The sequence below is a fragment of the Ranitomeya variabilis genome, chromosome 5 (assembly GCF_051348905.1).
Source record: "Ranitomeya variabilis isolate aRanVar5 chromosome 5, aRanVar5.hap1, whole genome shotgun sequence".
Taxonomy (NCBI): domain Eukaryota; kingdom Metazoa; phylum Chordata; class Amphibia; order Anura; family Dendrobatidae; genus Ranitomeya; species Ranitomeya variabilis.
In genome coordinates this window covers 689611530-689624722 of record NC_135236.1, presented here as the reverse complement: position 1 = coordinate 689624722, position 13193 = coordinate 689611530, and the positions used below count along the sequence as shown (strand labels likewise).

General features: G+C 48.6%; 1 protein-coding gene across 1 annotated transcript in view; it reads right to left on the bottom strand.

Annotated features, from left to right (window-relative positions):
* Positions 1–13193, bottom strand: part of SLC15A5 (solute carrier family 15 member 5) — a 138417-nt gene that overhangs the window by 61646 nt on the left and 63578 nt on the right. The window contains exon 3 of the mRNA XM_077263027.1: positions 7847–8016. Coding sequence (XP_077119142.1) covers positions 7847–8016 — 170 coding nt within the window. The remainder of the gene's footprint in view (positions 1–7846; positions 8017–13193) is intronic.

The window sequence follows — 13193 nt, the reverse complement described above, 5'->3', positions numbered from 1 at the left end:
CTAAGGGTTCTATTCACTAGGCCACTCCCCACCATAGTGGGTAAACTGGGGGTCAGGCAGGAAGTTAGATCAGAAAGCTGACTGGGTTGGAGCCAGGCAACACCTTGTGGCAGAGGGTGTTGTGGGGGAAGATACAGTAGGGTCTCTGTCAGGGGTGGGATCCTGACAGAGGATTGGCAACTTGAGAGAACGTAACGGGACCGTGCCTGCTAAGGATAGCGGCGGTGCCCAAGGAAGGATCAGAAGCGAGATAGATTGTGCTGAGTGAGAAACGAGATCAAAGCAATAGGAGAAATACCAGTAGGAGTCGTGCTGTAAGACCGAGGCAACATCCTACTGAGGCGCACAACCGGTGGCCGGAACGCCGAGAGAGTATTATAACATTCAGCTTCAAGCAGTACTCTAAACAGCGGCAGGACAGTCAGTCTAAGGCGGGCTGTCTCACACAAATCACCTATGCAGTCTTGGGGGGCAACTTGTGGAGAGGGGCGACTCTAGGGTCCCGGAAGAGCTCCGAGCCTACCCGTCAAACGGGTGCCGTTCCAACCAGAACATCAGGGAGGGACGGAGGATTAGCAGAACATCATCTAATCGAGTTGTGAGGGAACTTAAGAAACAGACACAACAGTTGTGGGGACTTTCTGTAAGCACAGCAGGGAAGGACCACAACACATAGCGCAAGCAGGAAGGCACAGATTTCCACCTGTGAAGAGAACTCTGGAGGTGCCATTGGACCGGCCGGACTTGTGCAGCCTGGTGAACCGTATTCTGGACTGAGGACCCAGAGATCTTCAGTAAAGAGGTAAAGAGACTGCAACCTAGTGTCCTCGTTATTTACCGCGACCTGCACCCCACAACTGCACCATTATCACCATCATCCACATCTTTGTACTGTGCGCCCCTCGGCAGGGTCACGGACCGGGGCCTAGCCACCGTGACAACCCCAGAGCAGAGACTCAGAGGCCCGGTACCGGGTACCCCTCGGCCCTGCGGCAGTGGGGGCGCTACAAAACTTGGCGTCACGAACAGGATCTACTTAAGCCTGAAGAATCAGGTCATGTGTGCCTTAGAACTGTGATTTATTGTGCTTGGACTGTACTTTATTGCAAGGACTGTGCTGCGCCATTTACCGCCAAAATCCGACGCCATTACAGCGCTGAGGAGAGCGCAGGAAGAGAAGGGGGGCGTGGAATGGGCGTAGACGAGCCGAAGAGCGCGGAAAAATCATGGCCGCCCAGTCTAAATATTTCTGTGTCCTGAGGACGTGTCCGTCAACAGCCGAGGTCCGCCTCCTGATCCTGTTTGGAGGGTGGAGACAATGGAGACGGGGCCGCCCACGAAAGAGACCACGGGAAGAGGACACTGGAGAAGGAGAAAAGATGGCGACACTGGGAACACCGCGTGGGACTGACCCGATCCAGCCTGAGGCTGCGCCACCCGACACAGTCCCAGATGCGCCAATGTTGCGGGGACTGACCCTCACGGAGCTACCGATGGGCCGACCCCCCTTGCCACCGTCTGAGGAGTGTGTAGCTGCAGCCGAGGCCCGCCAGATAGCACGCCGCTTGGAGGCTGATGCCCGCGTGCTCGCTCGGCTGGGCCAGCCCACGGAGGTCCGTTTGACTCCGGTGTCCCCTGCTCCTCCCAACCCGGCCGCGGCTGAAGGTGCGCTGCAGACGCAAGGCCTGAAGATCGTGCCAGAGGCAGAACACCTGCGGCGCTTGGTGGCTGCATGGCGAGACCGACCACAACCGGCAACCCAGGTTGAGCTGACCAAAGTCGCAGAGGTCCCATCGTCCCATTGGGGTGTAGTGGTCTCCTTCAACCCCCGACATGGAAGAGGGGTTATACAGGAGATCGGGGAGCCGCTACAAGTCCGCGTAGACCGGGAGGAGGTGGAGCCCTGCGGAGGAAGGTTCGCTCGCGACCTGGAGCCGGGTGATGCTGTAACCTACACCAGGTGGAGGAGAGAAACCGGTGAGGCCGGCTGGATAGCTCGGGGCGTCCAGCGGTGCGTCGCACTCCAGGCCGCTGCCAGGGCATCAGAGGATGAACCTCCTGCTGCAGAGGCCACAGAACCCGTCCCTGCGGAGCGGCAGGGAGCCCGGACCCACCACGTACCTTGGGGGCGTGCCGGCCCATCAGTGAGAAGAGCATCACGGCAAGGGATCCTGTCACTGCTGGGGCAGGAACCACTCCTTGGATCGGCAGCGCGACCCGCTGGTCTGGTGAGGCCCGGAAGGAAACCACCTTCTGCACCAAATGAGTAAGATAATACTACTCTTAACATGTGTACATAGTTCTTAACTGTTTGTGTGTTTCCTGATTTTTGCTGCTAAAACCCGTCCAGGGCTAACTTTAAAAGGGATCCCCTTGTTGACCCGGGGTCCCTGTTGTTCTTTTTGGTTGTTTTTCCACTTTTTGTTTCCTGTTGAAAAGAACTGCCGCAATCATGAACAGTGCATGATACAAACTTTTTGTACATAGTTTGCACCTTATTAAAGGTGCTCTCTACTGGTTTTACTTCAAAAAGGACTCTTTGTGAAGATACCACACTGGAACCTTTGCTGAGTACGGACTGGTAGCTTGAGAAGATATGCTACCTCATAGAGACTTGGTCCCCTCTTAAAGGGGATGTTCATGTGTTGCACTTGAGAGAATCGTATTGCTTTGAGACCGAGAGATAGCAATAATGTTTTCATAAAGGAAAAGTGATGATAATGTTTGTGAGAGAAAGTTATATGTATCTAACTAGTTAATTGTAAAGAAATGCTGATGATGTTTCCTGAAAAGAAAGTGAAGGCTAGGAGAAGGATGCAGTGGGCCCGTAAGGGTAGCCGTAGTGTCCAGCATACATGTCAGTAAGGAAATAATGAGAAGGTTTGATGTTCTATAGAAAATGTTTGATAATGTTGATAGATAATGAGGATAGAAGGTAAACCCTGAGTCCTCATAGGAGCCATATAGAGATGGCTCAGCGCTCTTAAACTGAAAGTAATGTTATGTTCTATACTGTGTATAGTAGTTGAAAGACAGAAGGCTCGGGCTGAAAGGAGCGGTCCTGTGAGAAAGGAGAGGCAGTAGGTCTGGTGCCGATAGGACAGGCGGTCCTGCAGATTTAAAGAAGGAGAATGTAAAAGTTAAATTGCCTTATAATGTGATTATAAGAAGGTCTTTAAAGGATTTAGAGTGTACGTCCTTAAAGGCAATGTTAACTTATTATTCAAAAGTTTGCACTAAGTAGAATACCCGGTTGGGTAACAGGAGTTATTTATAACCTGTAATTTATAATGTTAACCATGTTTGTAACGTTCAAGTGTCCTCACCTCCCATAAAGGGAAGCCTGTTTAAATTTGCTTACTGTTATTGCACTCACAAAAATTGTATGTCTTTTTGCTAACCTGTATTGTTGTTTTCTTCCCAGTCCCGGAGTACTGTGTTTAACCAGGGGGGAGTGCAGCGCCCCAGAGTCCTGGTCGTTGCAGTACTGGGGCTCCGCCACTAAGGGGAGCTATGGTACGTCTGATGGCACTGAAGGAGTTCATCTGACCAGGTATCACAGACACCAAGACATTTCACAGCCGGGCCTTCAGGGGGAGCTAAGGGTTCTATTCACTAGGCCACTCCCCACCACAGTGGGTAAACTGGGGGTCAGGCAGGAAGTTAGATCAGAAAGCTGACTGGGTTGGAGCCAGGCAACACCTTGTGGCAGAGGGTGTTGTGGGGGAAGATACAGTAGGGTCTCTGTCAGGGGTGGGATCCTGACAGAGGCTTGGCAACTTGAGAGAACGTAACGGGACCGTGCCTGCTCAGGATAGCGGCAGTGCCCAAGGAAGGATCAGAAGCGAGATAGATTGTGCTGAGTGAGAAATGAGATCAAAGCAATAGGAGAATACCAGTAGGAGTCGTGCTGTAAGACCGAGGCAACATCCTACTGAGGCGCGCAGCCGGTGGCCGGAACGCTGAGAGAGTATTATAACATTCAGCTTCAAGCAGTACTCTAAACAGCGGCAGGACAGTTAGTCTAAGGCGGGCTGTCTGACTTAAATCACCTATGCAGTCTTGGGGGGCAACTTGTGGAGAGGGGCGACTCTAGGGTCCCGGAAGAGCTCCGAGCCTACCCGTCAAACGGGTGCCGTCCCAACCAGAACATCAGGGAGGGACGGAGGATTAGCAGAACATCATCTAATCGAGTTGTGAGGGAACTTAAGAAACGGACACAACAGTTGTGGGGACTTTCCGTAAGCACAGCAGTGAAGGACCGCAACACATAGCGCTAGCAGGAAGGCGCAGATTTCCACCTGCTAAGAGAACTCTGGAGGTGCCATTGGACCGGCCGGACTTGCGCAGCCTGGTGAACCGTATTCTGGACTGAGGACCCAGAGATCTTCAGTAAAGAGGTAAAGAGACTGCAACCTAGTGTCCTCGTTATTTACCGCGACCTGCACCCCACAACTGCACCATTATCACCATCATCCACATCTTTGTACTGTGCGCCCCTCGGCAGGGTCACGGACCGGGGCCTAGCCACCGTGACAACCCCAGAGCAGAGACTCAGAGGCCCGGTACCGGGTACCCCTCGGCCCTGCGGCAGTGGGGGCGCTACACTTGCAGGATGCGTTTTTTTCTCCATAGACTTGCATTAGCGACGCAGTGCGACGCATTGCTACACGTCGCAACCGTCGTGCGACGGTTGCGTCGGACCGTCACCGCCAAAAAACGTTGCATATAACGTTTTTTGGTGCGTCGTGTCTGCCATTTCCGACCACGCAAGCGCGGCCAGAACTCCGCCCCCTCCTCCCTGCACCTCACAATGGGGCAACGGATGCATTGAAAAACAGCATCCGCTGACCCCGTTGTGCGGCGCTTTCACTGCTAGCGTCGGTACGTCGCAACGACGCAATTTGTCATGCGTCGTACGACGCTAGTGTGAAAGTAGCCTATTGGTCGGATTACTGAGTCCTCATCTTCCTATTGGTCAGATGGAGTGAAAAAAGATGAATGGTGGGAGTTGGGGATCAACAGGGCGCCACGCTCTGAGTCAGAAACCACCAAGGACAGAATAGAAAAGTCGATTTATTCAACACACAATGCGTTTCAGGGATGAGCCGTCCTCTTCATTGGGTGATTACAAAATGTTGGAAAGTAGGCTGACCTGGATGGACAAATGTCTTTTTCGGCCTTGCTAACTATGTAACTATATGTATACCACGCTCAGGACTGTAAAGAGACAGACACTGATGTGATTGATTGAACATGATTTAACTTACCAGGTGAGGTTCTGATTAATAACAGTGTTAAACCTATAGGTTCTGTCTATAAACACCAATAAGTCCTGCCCAACTACCGGATCTGGTGTAGCCGCACAAGCTATGGGATCTTACGAGAATTTCTATTGTACCCACCTATTATTATTAATTCTATTTTTCTCCTCTTCCTAACAATTAGTGCTTAGTGTTTCAATATGGTTTTGTCTTCTATGATTTGTAATCATGTACATTTTATGTATAGTTATGTTTTTTATAACCTGTATGCAATCAATTATCAACCAATCATGTCAGCGCCTGTCTCTTTAAAGCACTGAGCGTGGTATAGATATTGTAATCAACTGATGAACGTGACGGCTCATCCCTGAAACGCATTGTGTGTTGAATAAATCGACTTTTCTCATCTGACCTTGGTAGTTCGTGATTAAGAGCGTGGTGCCCTGTGGATCTCCACCGCCCACCTTTCATCGATTTTTACTGCATTACAGTTCCTCAGCAGGACACCAGGAGTGGTGGGAAGGTGCTGCAGTGCCCCGGAACCATCATCATTCACCACTTAGAATCAGCGTTGTGCCTGGCATGCATAACTACCAGAGGTGAGTGGAATATCTCTTCCCCCACCGCCTATGTGTTGTGACATTCTTCACATAGAGCGCCCTCTCTTTTATTTTTTTTATTGGTCAGATGGCCTTCTTCATATTGATCAGATGAATGAATCTTCGTCTTCCTATTGGTCTGATGGATAAGTTTACATCTTTCTATTGGTCGGATTGATGAGTCTACATTTTCCTGTAAGTCAGATGGATGACTCTTCATCTTCATCTTTCCATTGGTCAGATTGATGAGTCTACGCCTTTATATTGTTTGGATGGGTGAGTCTACATCTTTCTATTGGTCAGATGGATGAGTCTATGTCTTTCTATTGGTCAAATGGATGAGTCTAAGTCTTTATATTGGTCTGAAGTATGAGTCTACATCTTTCAATTGGTCGGATCGATGAGTCTAAGTCTTTATATTGGTCTGAAGTATGAGTCTACATCTTTCAATTGGTCGGATTGATGAGTCTACATTTTCCTGTAGGTCAGATGGATGACTCTTCGTCTTCCTGTTGGTCGGATGGATGAGTCTAAGTCTTTATATTGTTCTGAAGTATGAGTCTACATCTTTCAATTGGTCGGATTGATGAGTCTACATTTTCCTGTAGATCAGAAGGATGACTCTTCGTCTTCCTGTTGGTCGGATGGATGAGTCTACACCTTTATAGTATTTGGATGGGTGAGTCTACATCTTTCTATTGGTCAGAAGGATAAGTCTACGTCTTCCTATCGGTCGGATGGATGAGTCTATATCTTTCTATTAGTTAGATGGATGTGTCTTCTTTATTCTATTGATCAGGTGAATGGGTCTTCCTGTTGGTGGGATTAGTGAGTCTACATTATTCTATTGGTCAGATGGATAGGTCTATGTATTTCTATTGGTCGGATGGATGAGTCTACATCTTTATATTGGTCTGATGGATGAGTTTACATCTTTCTACTAGTCGGATTGATGAGTATACACTTTCCTGTAGGTCAGATGGATGACTGTTCGTCTTCCTGTTGGTCGGATTGATGAGTCTTCGCCTTTATATTGTTTGGATGCGTGAGTCTACATCTTTCTATTGGTCAGATGGATAAGTCTATGTCTTCCTATTGGTCAAATGGATGAGTCTAAGTCTTTATATTGTCCTGAAGTATGAGTCTACATCTTTCAATTGGTCGGATTGATGAGTCTAAGTCTTTATATTGTTCTGAAGTATGAGTCTACATCTTTCCATTGGTCAGATTGATGAGTCTTCACCTTTATATTGTTTGGATGGGTGAGTCTACATCTTTATATTGGTCTGATGGATGAGTTTACATCTTTCTACTAGTCGGATTGATGAGTATACACTTTCCTGTAGGTCAGATTGATGACTCTTCATCTTTCCATTGGTCAGATTGAGGAGTTTACGTCTTTATATTGTTTGGATGGGTGAGTCTACATCTTTCTTTTGGCCGGATGGATAAGTCTACATCTTTCTATTGGTCAGATGGATAAGTCTATGTATTTCTATTGGTCGGATTGATCAGTCTATGTGTTTATATTGCTTGGTTGGGTGAGTCTACATCTTGCTATTGTCAGATGGATGTGTCTTCTTTATTCTATTGATGAGGTAGATGGGTCTTCCTCTTCCTGTTGGTCGGATTAGTGAGTCTACATCATTCTATTGGTCAGATGGATAAGTCTACGTCTTTCTATTGGTCTGATGGATGAGTCTACCTATTCCTATTGGTTGCATGGATGAGTCTACATCTTTCTATTAGTCTAATTTTTGAGTGTATGTCTTGTTATTGATCAAATGGATAAGCCTACATCTGAATTGGTCGGATGGATGAGTCTACGTTTTCCTATTGGTAACATGGATGAATCCACACCTCTTCAGTGTACACTGTGGTTGCCCCCAAGAGACTGCAATATGTCTACTATACAACTTATCACTTTCTATAGGGCAGAGGGCAATTCTCATCTGTGGGACAGGATCCGTGGATGGGACTTACCTGTTGACGGCTGGTGGATCAGCTCATTACGGGTCATGTAAATTGTAATTAAAGCCATAACGATTGACATGAATGGTATAAGAAACCCCAAGTTCTTGGCCACTGACTGCTGAATATAAGAGATCCCCACAAACACGACAAGAGAGTTCAGATTAATAAGCCAATAAAACCTGCAAACAGAAGAAAGGCAAATGACTATATTCTCCAGTCACTTTCAGAGCTGCACTCAATATTCTGCTGTTACATTATGTCTTTTCCTCCAGTCACCTACAGAGCTGCACTCACTATTCTGCTGTTGTCTGACGAGATACATGATAAGATCCTGTCTGCAGCCACCACTAGGGGGAGCTCCCTGTATACAGATATAGGATAAGATCCTGTCTGCAGCCACCACTAGGGGGAGCTCCCTGTATACAGAGATATATGATAAGATCCTGTCTGCAGTCACCACTAGGGGGAGCTCCCTGTATGCAGAGATACATGATAAGATCCTGTCTGCAGCCACCACTAGGGGGAGCTTCCTGTATACAGAGATACATGATAAGATCCTGTCTGCAGTCACCACTAGGGGGAGCTTCCTGTATACAGAGATACATGATAAGATCTTGTCTGCAGCCACCACTAGGGGGAGCTCCCTGTATACAGAGATACATGATAAGATCCTGTCTGCAGTCACCACTAGGGGAGCTCCCTGTATACAGAGATACATGATAAGATCCTGTCTGCAGCCACCACTAGGGGGAGCTCCCTGTATACAGAGATACATGATAAGATCCTGTCTGCAGCCAACACTAGGAGGAGCTCCCAGTATACAGAGATATATGATAAGATACTGTCTGCAGCCACCACTAGGAGGACCTCCCTGTATACAGAGATACATGATAAGATCCTGTCTGCAGCCACCACTAGGGGGAGCTCCCTGTATACAGAGATACATGATAAGATACTGCCTGCAGTCACCACTAGGGGGAGCTCCCTGTATACAGAGATACATGATAAGATCCTGTCTGCAGTCACCACTAGGGGGAGCTCCCTGTATATAGAGATACACGATAACATCCTGTCTGCAGCCACCACTAGGGGGAGCTCCCTGTATACAGAGATACATGATAAGATCCTGTCTGCAGTCACCACTAGGAGGAGCTCCCTGTATACAGAGATACACGATAAGATCCTGTCTGCAGCCACCGCTAGAGGGAGCTCCCTGTTTACAGAGATACACAATAAGATCCTGTCTGCAGTCACCACAAGGGGGAGCTCCCTGTATACAGAGATACACGATAAGATCCTGTCTGCAGCCACCACTAGGGGGAGCTCCCTGTATACAGAGATACATGATAAGATCCTGTCTGCAGCCACCACTAGGGGGAGCTCCCTGTATACAGAGATACACAATAAGATCCTGTCTGCAGCCACCACTAGGGGGAGCTCCCTGTATACAGAGATACATGATAAGATCCTGTCTGCAGCCACCACTAGGAGGAGCTCCCTGTATACAGAGATACACAATAAGATCCTGTCTGCAGTCACCACTAGGGGAAGCTCCCTGTATACAGAGATACATGATAAGATCCTGTCTGCAGTCACCACTAGGGGGAGCTCCCTGTATACAGAGATACATGATAAGATCCTGTCTGCAGCCAACACTAGGGGGAGCTCCCTGTATACAGAGATACACAATAAGATCCTGTCTGCAGTCACCACAAGGGGGAGCTCCCTGAATACAGAGATACACGATAAGATCCTGTCTGCAGCCACCGCTAGAGGGAGCTCCCTGTATACAGAGATACACGATAAGATCCTGTCTGCAGCCACCGCTAGGGGGAGCTCCCTGTATACAGAGATACACGATAAGATCCTGTCTGCAGTCACCACTAGGGGAAGCTCCCTGTATACAGAGATACATGATAAGATCCTGTCTGCAGTCATCACTAGGGGGAGCTCCCTGTATACAGAGATACATGATAACATCCTGTCTGCAGCCACCACTAGGGGGAGCTCCCTGTATACAGAGATACATGATAACATCCTGTCTGCAGCCACCACTAGGGGGAGCTCCCTGTATACAGAGATACATGATAAGATCCTGTCTGCAGCCACCACTAGGGGGAGCTCCCTGTATACAGAGATACATGATAAGATCCTGTCTGCAGCCACCACTAGGGGGAGCTCCCTGTATACAGAGATACATGATAAGATCCTGTTTGCAGTGACCACTAGGGGGAGCTCCCTGTATACAGAGATACATGGTAAGATCCTGTTTGCAGTGACCACTAGGGGAGCTCCCTGTATACAGAGATACATGATAAGATCCTGTCTGCAGTCACCACTAGGGGGAGCTCCCTGTATACAGAGATACATGATAAGATCCTGTCTGCAGCCACCACTAGGGGGAGCTCCCTGTATACAGAGATACATGATAACATCCTGTCTGCAGCCACCACTAGGGGGAGCTCCCTGTATACAGATATACATGATAAGATCCTGTCTGCAGTCACCACTAGGGGGAGCTCCCTGTATACAGAGATACATGATAAGATCCTGTTTGCAGTGACCACTAGGGGGAGCTCCCTGTATACAGAGATACATGGTAAGATCCTGTTTGCAGTGACCACTAGGGGAGCTCCCTGTATACAGAGTTACATGATAAGATCCTGTCTGCAGCCACCACTAGGGGGAGCTCCCTGTATACAGAGATACATGATAAGATCCTGTCTGCAGTCACCACTAGGGGGAGCTCCCTGTATACAGAGATACATGATAAGATCCTGTCTGCAGCCACCACTAGGGGGAGCTCACTGTATATAGAGATATATGATAAGATCCTCTCTGCAGTCACCACTAGGGGGAGCTCCCTGTATACAGAGATACATGATAAGATCCTGTCTGCAGCCACCACTAGGGGGAGCTCACTGTATACAGAGATATATGATAAGATCCTCTCTGCAGTCACCACTAGGGGGAGCTCCCTGTATACAGAGATACATGATAAGATCCTGTCTGCAGCCACCACTAGGGGGAGCTCCCTGTATACAGAGATACATGATAAGATCCTGTCTGCAGTCACCACTAGGGGGAGCTCCCTGTATACAGAGATTCATGATAAGATCCTGTCTGCAGCCACCACTAGGGGGAGCTCCCTGTATACAGAGATACATGATAAGATCCTGTCTGCAGTCACCACTAGGGGAAGCTCCCTGTATGCAGAGATACATGATAAGATCCTGTCTGCAGTCACCACTAGGGGAAGCTCCCTGTATGCAGAGATACATGTTAAGATCCTGTCTGCAGCCACCACTAGGGAGAGCTCCCTGTATGCAGAGATACATGATAAGATCCTGTCTGCAGTCACCACTAGGGGGAGCTCCCTGTATACAGAGATACATGATAAGAACCTATCTGCAGTCACCACTAGGGGGAGCTCCCTGTATACAGAGATACATGATAAGATCCTGTCTGCAGCCACCACTAGGGGGAGCTCCCTATATACAGAGATACATGATAAGATCCTCTCTGCAGCCACCACTAGGGGGAGCTCCCTGTTTACAGAGATACATGATAAGATCCTGTCTGCAGTCACCACTAGGGGGAGCTCCCTGTATACAGAGATACATGATAAGATCATGTCTGCAGCCACCACTAGGGGGAGCTCCCTGTATACAGAGATACATGATAAGATCCTGTCTGCAGCCACCACTAGGGGGAGCTCCCTGTATACAGAGATACATGATAAGATCATGTCTGCAGTCACCACTTGGGGGAGCTCCCTGTATACAGAGATACATGATAAGATCCTGTCTGCAGTCACCACTAGGGGGAGCTAACTGTATACAGAGATACATGATAAGATCCTGTCTGCAGTCACCACTAGGGGGAGCTCCCTGTATACAGAGATACATGATAAGATCCTGTCTGCAGCCACCACTAGGGGGAGCTCCCTGTATACAGAGATACATGATAACATCCTGTCTGCAGTCACCACTAGGGGGAGCTCCCTGTATACAGAGATTCATGATAAGATCCTGTCTGCAGTCACCACTAGGGGGAGCTCCCTGTATATAGAGATACATGATAAGATCCTGTCTGCCGCCACCACTAGGGGGAGCTCCCTGTATACAGAGATACATGATAAGATCCTGTCTGCAGTCACCACTAGGGGGAGCTCCCTGTATACAGAGATACATGATAAGATCCTGTCTGCAGCCAACACTAGGGGGAGCTCCCTGTATACAGAAATACATGATAAGATCCTGTCTGTAGACACCACTAGGGGGAGCTCCCTGTATACAGAGATACATGATAAGATCCTGTCTGCAGCCACCACTAAAGGGAGCTCCCTGTATACAGAGATACACGATAAGATCCTGTCTGCAGCCACCACTAGGGGGAGCTCCCTGTATACAGAGATACATGATAAGATCCTGTCTGCAGCCACCACTAGGGGGAGCTCCCTGTATACAGAGATACATAATAAGATCCTGTCTGCAGTCACCACAAGGGGGAGCTCCCTGTATACAGAGATACACGATAAGATCCTGTCTGCAGCCACCACTAGTGGAAGCTCCCTGTATACAGAGATACATGATAAGATCCTGTCTGCAGCCACCACTAGGGGGAGCTCCCTGTATACAGAGATACACGATAACATCCTGTCTGCAGCCACCACTAGGGGGAGCTCCCTGTATACAGAGATACATTATAAGATCCTGTCTGCAGTCACCACTAGGGGGAGCTCCCTGTATACAGAGATACATGATAAGATCCTGTCTGCAGCCAACACTAGGGGGAGCTCCCTGTATACAGAAATACATGATAAGATCCTGTCTGTAGACACCACTAGGGGGAGCTCCCTGTATACAGAGATACATGATAAGATCCTGTCTGCAGTCACCACAAGGAGGAACTCCCTGTATACAGAGATACATGATAAGATCCTGTCTGCAGTCACCACAAGGGGGAGCTCCCTGTATACAGAGATACATGATAAGATCCTGTCTGCAGTCACCACAAGGGGGAGCTCCCTGTATACAGAGATACATGATAAGATCCTGTCTGCAGTCACCACAAGGGGGAGCTCCCTGTATACAGAGATACATGATAAGATCCTGTCTGCAGTCACCACTAGGGGGAGCTCCCTGTATACAGAGATACATGATAAGATCCTGTCTGCAGCCACCACTAGGGGGAGCTCCCTGTATACAGAGATACATGATAAGATCCTGTTTGCAGTGACCACTAGGGGGAGCTCCCTGTATACAGAGATACATGGTAAGATCCTGTTTGCAGTAACCACTAGGGGAGCTCCCTGTATACAGAGATACATGATAAGATCCTGTCTGCAGCCACC